At 43.1% G+C, this 13,486-nt stretch overlaps 1 protein-coding gene across 3 annotated transcripts in view; it reads left to right on the forward strand.

Annotated features, from left to right (window-relative positions):
• The window catches only part of Rnf169 (ring finger protein 169), a 73,124-nt gene that overhangs the window by 45,623 nt on the left and 14,015 nt on the right, over nucleotides 1–13,486 (forward strand). For all 3 annotated transcript variants that reach the window (XR_008213215.1, XR_008213216.1, XM_052714182.1), the window contains exons 4-5: nucleotides 5,773–5,891; nucleotides 13,088–13,187. Coding sequence is in view for 1 of the 3 variants with exons in the window: in XM_052714182.1 (XP_052570142.1) it covers nucleotides 5,773–5,891; nucleotides 13,088–13,187 (219 nt within the window). In the remaining 2 variants the exon portion in view is untranslated. The remainder of the gene's footprint in view (nucleotides 1–5,772; nucleotides 5,892–13,087; nucleotides 13,188–13,486) is intronic.

Below are 13,486 nucleotides of genomic sequence, written 5' to 3' on the forward strand. Positions count from 1 at the left end.
TTTATCCTCTATAATCCCTTACGCAGAACAATACTTAGATATAAGTATGTCCTCAGCCGGGCGTGGTCATACACACCTTTAATCCCATCATATTGACATATGTGCTGACTCCGGAGGAAGAGGCAGGTGGATCTCTGTGATTCCAAGGCTAGTCTGGACTACAAATCTCGAGTTTCAGGATAACCAGGGTGGTTATGCAGAGAAACCCTGTCTTGAAAAACAAAAACAAACAAACAAACAAATCTGTCCTCAATATTAGATGAGCAGTCTAAGCTTAACCAATTAGGCACATGATTGGGCCAAATCTTGCTTTAATGTTTTCATTACTATTTTCCATTGCTCATTTGTATGTGTGTAAGCACATGCATACCCTTGCACACATGTGGTGGTCAAAAGACAAACTGTGAGAGTCAGTTCTCTTTCCATCATGTGGATCGTGGGGATTAAACTCAAATGATGAGGTGCCTTCAGCCATCAACCAGTCTCACTGGACAAGAAAGTTCTTTTTGAAAATGTAATTATATTCATTTGGAAAAATAACAGTTTAATATCAATTCTAGTTACAATGGGGGTTGAACATCTACTGATTGCTATATATATTTTGAGTCATATCTTTTAAGTATTTTTATAGCCTTATTAAATTTTCAGGTTACTTTTTTAATGGTTTGAAATTAATGAAGCCTTAATATGTATGAAGATAGGCAACATAGAAGAGTAGGAAAGAGCAGGGCTGGAGAGATTGCTGATCCTGCAGAGGACCTCGGTTTGATTCCCAGCACCCACATGGTGGCTCACAGCATCCTATAACTCCAGGGGATCTGATACCCTTTCCTGACTTCCATGGGGACCAGTCATGTATGTGGGGGACATGCAGGCCAAATATTCATACAATAAAAATAAATAAGAACACACATCCACTCACATTGGCGGGGAGATTTGTGGGGGGGAGAAAGACTAGGAGAACAGCTCTCCACAGCCAGTATTACTACTCACTGTACTCTGGCCAGGTTTCTTCCTGTCCACCTGCTGGCTTAGTTTGTATAAAGACATTTTTCCTGAGCTTCAGAAATAGACATTTTTTAAGCTGTCTTGGGTCAGTGTATTTGCTGACTGCATATGCAGATGACATATGATTCTGGTTGTAGTCTTAATTGTCATTAATTATTATTAAAAGTATCCACTTGGAAACAGACCATGGTGACACACATCTGTAACAGCAGCACTTTGTAGGTTGAGGCAGGACAGTTACAGTCAAGCTATCCTGAGCTTTGTAGTGAGTTCTAGACCTGCCTGGGCAATATATGTAGCAAGGCTCTTTCTCAAAACAATAAGAATAAAACAAAGGCACTTGAATTTACAAATTTTCAATCCTGTACAAGATTCCGTTTAACAAGCATAAAATGCTGTGCACTCTCAATGACATGCACCCCAGGAACCTCGAAAGGCTGAAGGCCTGCTGCTAGTAAGGATGCCTGTGCAGGACCTTGAAAGGCTGAAGGCCTGCTGCTAGTAAGGATGCCTGCGCAGGACCTTGAAAGGCTGAAGGCCTGCTGCTAGTAAGGATGCCTGTGCATGGCTTAGGAGGCATCAGTAGGACGGATGGACGCATGCTGGTTTTACCGCAGCCCCAGCTGTGCACTGTGGTCTTTGAAAGCTGCAGCTTTGCTTCTTTCTAATCGTAATGGCCTCAGGCAAACAGTTTGAAAGCCCCCAAATCTTGAGACAGATGGCCCTTCCATGGAAGGAGCCTGCAGGTCCAGATTCCCTCCAGGAACTGTTCTCTACTACTGATTTCATGTCACGACTGGGAGTCATAATTACTTTGCTTTGGGCGCTACCATCTTTGAAGTAGAAAGCAGTTACACCAGTGCAGTTCACTTCTTTAGAGGAATCAGAAAATACAGATCTTCAGATTCCCTTATCGGTAATGGCCAGGTTACATTGTCAACGCAAAGCACAGTAAGTAAAGTCTAACCTGTTTTGGATTTTTATGATCCTGCCCTTTTCTACCCTCCTAATTCCTTTTACATTTTTGAGAACTTTTACATGTCTTTAATAGTTTTTAGACTGATGTAGGCTTGTGCTCTCAACTGCTTTAGAGACTGAAGTTGAAAGATTGCAAAGTCATGGTCTGATTGGACCTGAGAGTGAGTTCAAAGCTAGCCTGGGCAACTCAGTGAGACTGTTGAAAATAAAAATCCCAACAAGGGCTGGACAGTGGAATGGAGGAGCACTTGACAGTGGAGTGGAGGAGCACTTGACTGGACGGTGGAGTAAAGGAACACTTGACAGTGGAGTGGAGGAGCACTTGACTGGATGGTGGAGTGGAGGAGCATTTGACAGTGGAGTGGAGGAGACCTTGACTGGACGGTGGAGTAGAGGAGCACTTGACTGGACGGTGGAGTAAAGGAACACTTGACAGTGGAGTGGAGGAGCACTTGACTGGATGGTGGAGTGGAGGAGCATTTGACAGTGGAGTGGAGGAGACCTTGACTGGACGGTGGAGTAGAGGAGCACTTGACTGGACGGTGGAGTAAAGGAACACTTGACAGTGGAGTGGAGGAGCACTTGACTGGATGGTGGAGTGGAGGAGCATTTGACAGTGGAGTGGAGGAGACCTTGACTGGACGGTGGAGTAGAGGAGCACTTGACTGGACGGTGGAGTAAAGGAACACTTGACAGTGGAGTGGAGGAGCACTTGACTGGATGGTGGAGTGGAGGAGCATTTGACAGTGGAGTGGAGGAAACCTTGACTGGACGGTGGAGTAGAGGAACACTTGACAGTGGAGTAGAGGAGCACTTGACTGGATGGTGGAGTGGAGGAGCACTTGACAGTGGAGTGGAGGAACACTTGACTGGATGGTGGAGTGGAGGAGCACTTGACAGTGGAGTGGAGGAGCACTTGACTGGACGGTGGAGTAGAGGAACACTTGACAGTGGAGTGGAGGAGCACTTGACTGGATGGTGGAGTGGAGGAGCACTTGACAGTGGAGTGGAGGAGCACTTGACTGGATGGTGGAGTGGAGGAGCACTTGACAGTGGAGTGGAGGAGCACTTGACTGGACGGTGGAGTAGAGGAACACTTGACAGTGGAGTGGAGGAGCACTTGACTGGATGGTGGAGTGGAGGAACACTTGACAGTGGAGTAGAGGAGCACTTGACTGGATGGTGGAGTGGAGGAGCACTTGACAGTGGAGTGGAGGAGCACTTGACTGGACGGTGGAGTAGAGGAACACTTGACAGTGGAGTGGAGGAGCACTTGACTGGATGGTGGAGTGGAGGAGCATTTGACAGTGGAGTGGAGGAGCACTTGACTGGACAGTGGAGTAGAGGAACACTTGACAGTGGAGTGGAGGAGCACTTGACTGTATGGTGGAGTGGAGGAGCATTTGACAGTGGAGTGGAGGAGCACTTGACTGGACAGTGGAGTAGAGGAGCATTTGACTGGACGGTGGAGTAGAGGAGCACTTGACTAGCATGTGCAAAGCCCTGTATTCAGGCTCCTGTACTAGGGAAAAGGCAAGTGTTTGGTCTTGAACACGCGATTTCATTATATTAAAATTGGGACCCAAGAAAATCTGAAATTGTCTCAATGGAAAGGCAGCCAGAGGACTCTTTGTTTTGAGGGTGTGTCCCGAGGAGACGAGTCATCACACTTCCCCACTACCAAACCTCAGTGGCTCTCCATTTCTTTGAGAACTAGATGAGAAGTCTTCACCCAGCACCCAGGTCCTTCCTTACTATGATTCTAGCTAGTCTTTCCATCCTTGAGTATGCTCCAAGGCTCTTGGGAGCAGAATGGTTTGCTGCCAACATCTACACTCTGCTTTCCCTCCTCAGGTACATTTTCAACAGCTTGCGGTTTGTTTCTCTATGTCCAGTTGAAAAGCTGTCACCTTTAAACTGGTAGAGATTGCTCACTTCATTCATCCTCGCTTTCTCACTCCACCCTTCATAATTGTGACTTTTACAAGATTTCATGCTCCCACTATAGATTTTTTTAAATTTATTTTTATTTTATTTGCATTGGCATTTTGCCTGCATGTATGTCTGTGTGAGGGTGTCAGATCTTGGAGTCAGAGACAGTTGTGAGCTGCCATGTGGGTGCTGGGAATTGAACCTGGGACTTCTGGAAGAGCAATCAGCTCTCTTACCCACTGAACTATCTCTCCAGCCCCTCATTATAGATTTTTATGTTTGTTTCTGTATGAAATTATTTGTTGACATGTGTCTGACCTAGTTAAAAACCTCCTACAATTCCTTGGCCCTCACAAGTTTCTGATGCATGCTCATGAAATTATTAAACCCAGAGCATATTCTTTCTAAGAAAGGCGAGAGTATCTATTATTCTTTATAATGGAAATAAAATGTTTGATTTGTTGTTTTCTTATGGTACCATTACTTCAATAATGATGTGAATTGTTGGAAAACAGAACAGTATAGCTAACAGTTATATTAAGGATTATAAATCAGAAGTGAAAGATTAATTATCCTACAACATAGAAGTAACCCCTACAGGCATTTTGGTAATTATCCTGATCTGACCTGTTTTCTAAGTGCAATGTGTGCCTTTCCTTGTAAATAAAGAATTCCTATCTTTCTTCGGTTTTCCCCTAGTACAATGTATGTGACTATTTTAATCTCCTGTAGATACCTTGCTGTCTTAAACAACACTGTGGTAAATTACTAAAAGTAGAAGACAAGGTGAAAAGAAGTGTGCTTTGAAGCTCAGTTGTCCCCTAGAAACTGTGGTGTGCATGATGAGCTCCTTTCTGTGGTGTGTGGAGGCACCACACCTGCTTCCCCTGCCACCACCAGCGTATCCTTGGGAGGGACAGTATCACTGCAGGCATTTCATTTACCCAATGCTCTGTACTGTCTTAAGGACCCTTAGACTTATTTATATCCAAGGTGAAAGAAAGATGAGAGGTAAACATTTCCTACCTAATGTTTCTAGGTTGTGGGTATGGAAGTGTAGAGACATAGGTAGCTTTTGTCTATGTTTATTTGCAATAATGCAAATATATTTATTTGCAATAATGCAATTTAGTTTTCATCAGTTAAAAGGAATTTGGTGAATAGTATAAAACTAAGCTTTTTTCTGTAATACTATTTAATAAAAGTAAAGTCTATTTTTTGAAGATTTATGTTAGCTTATTTAATACTTTATCAGCTTAGCAAAATCTTTACAGTAGGGCAGTGGTTCTCAACCTTCCTAATTCTGTGATGCTTTAATACAGTCCCTCATGGTGTGGTGATCCCAACCATAAGATTATTCTCGTTGCTACTTCATAACTGTGATTTTGCTACTCTTATGAATCATAATGTAAATATTTTGGAGACAGAGGTTTGTCAAGGGGGTCACAGCCCACATGTTGAGAACCACCGATTTAGAGACAGCAAAAACAGACTTAAAGATGAATCATTGAACCTAGAGTGACCCTTTAAAGAGAGGGAATCTGAACAGTCTTTTGCTTGGTACCAAACTGGTTATGAAAAGAGACCCAAGTGCATAGAGATCGCCATTGTTTACCTGTGTTGAGTCTGTCACCTCTCTCCCAGAGTTGAAAGAAAATATCATATGCAATTTGATAATGGGTCAATTTGATTTGGGATATTTTCAGTTAAAGCCACATTTGCAATTAGTATTTTCAGAAAGCATTTGTAATCAGATTGGAACTCAGAAAAGTGACTTAGAGATTGAACTTTGAAACTATACCTCTGATCGATCCGATGGGAACCCCAATCTTATCTCCCGTGTCTCCTTGCCAGTGTCCTGCACGTCTCTCAGATTCAGAGAATGAAGAGCCTTCTCGGGGCCAAATGATCCAGACTCATCGCTCGGCCTTTGTTTCCAAGAACAGCTCCTACTCCTTAGCTTTCCTGGCAGGGTAAGAGACTGACAGCTGAATTGAGAGTTCCTTCATTTGGGGGATGACAGGGGCTGCTGACAAGTAGAAGGAGTAAAAAGAGGTAGGAACTGAATTTTCAAATGTAGATTACAGCCGGGTAGTGATGGCGCATGCCTTTAATCCCAACACTTCGGAGGCAGAGGTAGGCGGATCTCTGAGTTTGAGGCTTGTTTGTGTGTGTGTGTGTATGTGTGTGTGTGTGTGTGTGTGTGTGTGTGTGTGTGTGTGTGTGTGTGTGTGTCTCAAAGGTTAACTCCCAGTGATGTTCCTCAGGAGCCATCTACCTTATTCTTTGAGACAGGGCACCTGATTGGCCTGAAGCTTGCAAGTGGGCCAGAAGACTGCCCAGGGAGCCTAGGACCCACTTGTCCCCACCTTCCTAGCGTTAGGATTGCAAGTGGTCTTTGAAATCAAACTCATTCTTCTCAGCCCCTCCTGAATTTTTATAGAAAAGTCATATTTACCCATTTCTGGCATCCTCTTTCTGGATGGATTCTGTTAATTTCATAGCTGCAAAGTGTGACCCTTTCTCCTATGGAAATGATGAGTGTTCTTCTGTTTGACAGTATCTGTAGACTTTCCCTCTGGACTTTAAAACTCTTAGAAGGGGTGAGACCTGTGTTGAGTTTCTTTTCCTTGCCTAGATCTAACATGGGTTTCAGGAAGTTTTTAAAAATCTTGGTCAAGGAATTTCTGGATCCTTTAGCCTTTGCAAGTCCTGGGGAGAAAAAGAAAGCAAGGTTGGATGGTTGCTGGATCCTGGAGGAATAATGAAGGGCGGGCAGGTGGGCAGTCACTCATTTGTTTAGTAGACATTTTGAAAGTGGCTGTTCCAGCTGTGCTCCGTTTTAATATAGGGGCATGCAGCACAGTCGTGACCCCATTTTGTTGTCTTTTTTCCTTAAATCTGGCCTTAGTCATCCTTCCTGCTAGGGCTCATGTTTTCTTTCCTGCCAGCACGATGTAGTAGCTCTCTTTTTTGCTGCCTCTCTGGACACACATGGACTCTTCTTTCCTGGAGAAGTCACTGGTCTCTGTGTAACTGGGACAAGCTACCAAGTTTAATAACTTGGTCAGAGGTTCTGTCCTGGAAGGTCTCTGATGCAATCAAGTCTGTTCCTGAAACCTTCGTGTGTGTTCTTCTGAAGCAGTTTGGTGGCCTTGTAAAAGTGTTTTACTCTTAGGTGTCGTCCCTGGAGTAACAGTCACTCCTGTGGGGCCTTCCCTGGGTGTTTATTTGCTGTGTGATGTTTGTGGAACGGCCATTTGTCTTAGACGGTTAGCGTAGTTGATAGACTCAGAACCCAGTAAGTGGGTAAGCCTGTGACACACACACAGTGATGAAGATAGACTAACTGTGTGTGAGCAGAAGTACAATGTCCTTCCAGCACTGCACATCAGAGTACTTGTCACTTCCTGATTACTATACCCAGTCATATTACATCTTAATGATTATGAAACAGGAAGAAAAAAAATAAATCATTTTTTCCAATAAAGCCAGAAATCACAATTAATATTATTATTATTATTTTTTTTTTTTTTGGTTTTTTGAGACAGGGTTTCTCTGTGTAGCTTTGCACCTTTCCTGGAACTCACTTGCTAGCCCAGGCTGGCCTCGAACTCACAGAGATCCGCCTGGCTCTGCCTCCCGAGTGCTGGGATTAAAGGCGTGCGCCACCACTGCCCGGCACACAATTAATATTATAATGTGAAATAACTTTAAAAATAAATTAATGTTACTGTACCAAAGGGACATTGCCTCTGTTGGAGTCCATGCTGAATGGGTGAATTGCTTCTCACCAGCTTTGCCTCTACCCTTAGGCTGGTATAATTCTTTCTTCTGAAAGAGAGCCTGCAGATTAATATACCAGTATATAAAGGCCTTAAAAGTTATTCTCTCTTGGTCAGAACTGCAGAAGCATAGAGGCGTGTGCTTGTAGAACATCTCTTCCATATCTTCTTCCCTGTCTCCTAGCCTATCCTTGCCATGGACCAGTTAATATGCAAACACTGACTTTAGACTTTGTTAGCTCACATTAAGGTCAGTATTATGTAACCTGGATCTTAGGGCTCATCTTACAAATATTCAAGTCAGGCAAGGTTCAATTATTAGTTTAGTTTTTGAGACAGTTAATTCGATATTATATGTGCATGACCAACCCAAAAAGAAGCATCAATTGGAGCCTATCTCCCATAGCTGTCATGTTCAAGTCCAAGTCTCCTGTGAAACCTAAGCAGCTTCGTGAGAGTCCAACAGGGGCATTCCTGAGATAGCCAAACACTCAATTCTTCAAGGGCTGTGGGTTGGTCACATAAACTGCTGTAAAAGAGGTGTATGCAGACATGCCTGTAAGACCTCACAAGGAGGATGGAAGAGCAGATCTACAGAAGGTGACCTCAGAAGATGAGGCACCCATTTCACTGTGGAAGATTTTTTTCAGGAGCATTAAAGAAGATACTGGAGAAACATTATCTTAGTCCATGTTCTATTGCTGTGAAGAGACACCATGACTGTGGCAACTCTTATAGAAGAAAACATTAAATTGGAGGCTTGCTTACAAGTTTCAGAGGTTTAGTTCATTTTCCTCATGGCAGGAAGCATGGCAGAATGCAAGCAGGTACTAGAGCAGTAGCTGAGAGTTACATCCTGATCCATAGGCAGAGAGAGAGAGACAAAGACAGAGACACAGAGACAGACACTGGACCTGGTGTGGGCTTTTGGAATCTCAAAGCCCACCCCCAGTGACACACTTCCTCCAACAAGACCACACCTCCTAATCTTTTAAAAAGAATGCTACTCCCTGATGACTAAGCATTCAAATATATAAGCTTATGGAGGCCGTTCAAACCACCACAAACATGCTCTGACAGATTGTTTGACACAGCATGGGAACTCTGAAGTGATTGACATCATGGCTCACTGTGGCAGCATCCAGAAGAGGAGCTTTGTTTATGTAACCTTTGATGGCCGTGACTACATAGGTATGACTGTCCAGAAATACTGTCTGTTGGTCACAGCTGTGACGTGAGGAAAGCCTTACTGTTGAAGTAAGGCATGGCTCACGTTTCATCTAGCCAAAGGGGCTGAGATAGCTCTGAATACTTGGTTGGTGGTCATGGAGGCAAGCTTGGTGGTGGTGACAACTTTGGTTGTGGAGGAAACATCAATAGTTCCAGAAACTGTAGTGGCAGTTATGGTGGAGGATACTGTGGCAGTAGGTCTTATATAATATTAGAGGGACCAGCCTTAATATTATACATCCCAGGGGTCAGGAGAGAGAACTATGAACAGCGAGGACTATTTTCAGGAAATAGAATCTCAGCACACCGAGCTCTTTAGTCCATTTGCTTTAATTCATCTGGAATAACATCCCATTTACACAGCTTCAGTTCTGTTCTCGTGCCTCGCTCCTTTCTTGCCTTGATTTCTCTCTATATTCATCTACTGCTTCCTCTATGTTCTATCTTACTTCTCTCGTCTCAATTCTGCCTCATCTAGGTCCTTTTCATCTTGTTCTTACCCAGCTAGTACTTCCCCATCTGGCTCTTCCTCATCTTCCATCTCATCCACACGTTCTCTCTTAATCCTCCTTATCCCTCTCTGTTCTCCATCTCTAAGTTCTCCACGTTTCTCCTAAATCTCCCAGGAATCCAGTAATAAACCCAAGCAATAGCAATCCCCTAGTCGAGCAAGGTCACAGGCTTGAATTCTACAGGGTCATAAAGGCAGGTAAGAATTTTCCTCAGGCAGTGACTACCAGGCTTTCTTTTACAATCCATGATGGGGGTGGTAAAAGAGGAGGTCAACTGAGTGCTAATGACCGGTTTGTATATTAAAAAGTGGATTTGTGTGCTCAGTCTACATTCCTAAAAGTGGTTAGGTAAGAAGTTAGGTGTCTATTAGTAAGGTTGTATAAGAAAGGAGGATCTCACCCTAAATTGCACAAGAAATAAAGCTATCTGCCTGACCTAGGAGACAGGTGTAGTTTCGTTCAGCCTTGGATGCTTGATAGGCATTTTAGATAAATACACTGTTAGGAGTTCTTTGGAAGCATGCAAGAAAATCATTTTAGGAACCAGCAAATTTATATATATATATATATATATATATATACACACACACACACACACACACAAAAGCAAAATATCACCAAGATTTCTTAAGCCATGGCTTGCTTGATCTTTGGAGAAGTCCTTGACTTTTCCAAGTAGTAGCTTTTGTGATAGTAGCTGAATGCCATTACGTTTTCCTGTGGCTTGCAGCAAATAGGAATGTCTACAATGGATTTGGTAATGAAAAAGCAGTTTTATAGGTAGTGGAAACTACAGTGATGTGGCATTTATGATGATCAGTCTTCAGGTTTTAGAGCCTTGGAGGGAGGAAAAACCATAATAAAAAAAGTTCCAGTGGACTCTTCATAGAAGTAGACAATGCTAAAGTTTATAAAAATATTTTCTCTGTCAGAAACTCGTTTGGGTGTCTTCATTGTATGCTTGCTTCATCATCACAAATGTAAGTTTGCTCCCTGGGTCTTTTCCTTCACCAATATGGAGTTGAGGGGGAGAGATGTGAAATGGTTTTCCCAGCTACAGGCAGTAGTCATTTGTGTGTCTATAATTTGGACTTGAAACGAGACTAGTAACTGTCACCTTGGCCATTAACCCTGACAAGGTGGATTCATAGCCTGTATTGTTAATTCCTCAGTACAGAATTTGGAATTCATGGTTTAGGTGCAGCTTCAGCTTGACCCCTCCAGTGGCTTCAGACTGTTCCAGAGAGCTGCTGTACTGAAGTTGCAAAGGTCTTCTTTCTTGCACTGGTCAGGAAATCTTTTCCTCTCATTGTCTGATTGCCTCACTAAAAGTCATGTATCTGAAACAGTGAGGCCGCCTCTTTCAGCTCTAAATCCGTGGTCAAAATGCACGTTATTTACAAAGCCTTTTGTGGTGGTGTCTGAGTTAGGGTTTCTATTGCTGTGAAGAGATACCATGACCAATGAAACTCTTATAAAGGAAAACAGTAATTGGAGGTGCCTTAAAGTTTCAGAGTTCGTCCATTGTTGTCATGACAGGAAGTACGGCTGTGTGCAGGCAGACATGGTGCTGAGAAGGAGCTGAGAGTTCCGCATCTTGATCTGCAGGCAGCAGCAGGAGACTATCTGCCACACTGAGCGTAACTTGAGTATATGAGGCCAATCCCCTTAGTGACACACTTCCTCCAACAAAGGCCACACCTCCTAATAGTGCCACTCCCTATGGGCCAAGCATTCAAACACATGAGTCTATGGGGACCGTTCCTATTCAAACCACCACAGGTGGCTTACATGACTGATCGTTTGTGTGGCTTCTAGGAATGCAAATGAACTTAAATATTTTTCTAGGTAAAGTGTTAAGCCAGATTGCTTCTAAGAAGCTGTCTTCTTAAGGTGATGTTGAAGTTTTTTGCTTGCTCCAAAATTGTGGGAGATTCTCACCTCATTTGAGTTAAGCGCTGAGTTTTCTTGTTAAAGTGCACATATGTGTTACATAGCCACCATTTTCTCCTGTTAACACCATGTGGCCATAAGAATGGAATGGGCAAAACCACACAGGTGCTGGAATAGAAGCCATTCTCAATGGTGGACAGGCCTTCTCTGGAGATGCAGGGTGCAAAAATACTAAGATCTCCCTCCCTCCCTCCCTCCCTCCCTCCCTCCCTCCCTCCCTTTTCTTTCTAAGTTTTCTCTGAGCCAGCTCTGACATTAAAATCTTTTCTACAAAAGAGTTCAGATGATGCATCCCATTAAAGAGCTAATTAGGGTCAATTGAGGAAATAATTTTTGTTTGGAATTATCTACATAGTTATGTGTCTGTCTTGATTTATTGGAAATACTTGTTCATCCAGCAAAATGGACATGCTATAGATTTTCCAGTTTTTTTCATTCCATCTTAGTTATAACCCTTTTTTAATGCTATTTCTGCCTCTTATCCCATGACTTAAATTGTATAAACTGAATTATTTGTCTGTTCCACTGGTCTCTGATTCCCTGAAGACCTTGACTGTCTCATCTGCTTTATATTCTCGGTGCCTGGGCAATGCCCATCAGTGTCTTGTATGTACTGCGTATGTGATGAATGCATGGTGAGACATGTGTCAAGCAGAAGGAAAAAAGTCAGCTGTTGTGTGGTGTAGGCGACTGCTTGCTGTGTGCATGCAGCTCCATAGTAGATTCCATCTGGCATTCCATACAGCTGATAGAAGTTAGACCCCCAACCTTTTACCACAAACAAAGTGTAGTTCAGAATGAAACTAAGACCCAAATGTAACAACCTAAACTATAAGACTCTTGAGAGGGTGAAAAACAACAACAAATGACTTAGAAATTTAGCTTTATAACAACAACTCTGTTACTTCATTTATCACACTATAATGTAGTGGACTGCATCACTCAATACAAATACTGTGGAGTGTGGTTTGTAAGTCATAATTGAGGGGCTCAGGAGATGAGTCAGTGGTTAAGATCACTGACTGCTCTTCCAGAGGACCAGGTTAGATGCATGCACATGGCAGCTCACAACCGTTTGTAACTCTAGTCTTAGGGGATCAACGCCCTCTTCTGGCCTACATGGGCACCAGGTGTGCATGTGTTAACACAGATATACATGCAGGCAAAACACCCACACACATAAAATAGGTAAAACAAAAATTGTAAAGTTATCATTCATAAGATAAAAATCATGTGTTCTGGAAGATTCTTAAGTCATTGGGACTTAAGTGTTTGGAAACTCAAATGTAATGGGGTTAAGCAAGAGACTACACTTAATTTTGACTCCCTAAATAAAAACACAGAACATTGTGGTGCATCTTCCTAAGTGCTTCCATTTTTCATCTCATGGCTGCCTTAGATTGCTTGAGAAGAGGTTTGGGTCTAAGAGGAAGAAGAACAGGTTTTATTTGTAAGGGAATTGCATGCTGTACACACCCTTCTGAGGGAGGTCCTCTCTACTTCCCCAGGCAGGGGCTGGAGACAAGAGTCTTGTCTTTCTCTGGCATTTGGTTAATAAGTAACCTGTTTTCTATTATAGCTACTTACAGGAATTGTCTTTCTTGGTGAATGGCTTAGAATGGTAAAAGAGATTGTGGTCTTTTCTAAACTCATGTATGGACAAATTGTAACTATGTCTTCTTTTTTCAGGAAGCTAAACAGCAAGGTGCAGCGGAGTCAGAGCTGCAGCGACACAGTTCAGGACAGAGTGAAGAGCAGGCTCAGAGCAGCTCCACCCCACAGAGCCAAGGTACACCTCAGCCTCAGGCTGCTGCTGGGGCTCTCTGCCCTTCTGTCTCCCCTCAGCACACACAGGCAGGTTATATAGTACACAGAGAATCCTACAGACAGATAGGAAGTTTCCAATTAGTAGACAGATGGGGATATTAAGCCATCATAGACTCCTTTTTAAAGGTTTCCGTAAGCCCCATCTCCATGAAGTTTTCATGTTGCTAACTCCTTCAGGTGTGTGTGTGTGTGTTCTAGGCTGGAATTTCCCCAGTTTCAGGTGCACATTACCCTTCCTCCCTTCCTTCCCTGTCCTCCCTC

This window comes from Peromyscus californicus, unplaced genomic scaffold (genome assembly GCF_007827085.1).
Source record: "Peromyscus californicus insignis strain IS unplaced genomic scaffold, ASM782708v3 Scaffold_4__1_contigs__length_199733344, whole genome shotgun sequence".
Lineage (NCBI taxonomy): Eukaryota > Metazoa > Chordata > Mammalia > Rodentia > Cricetidae > Peromyscus > Peromyscus californicus.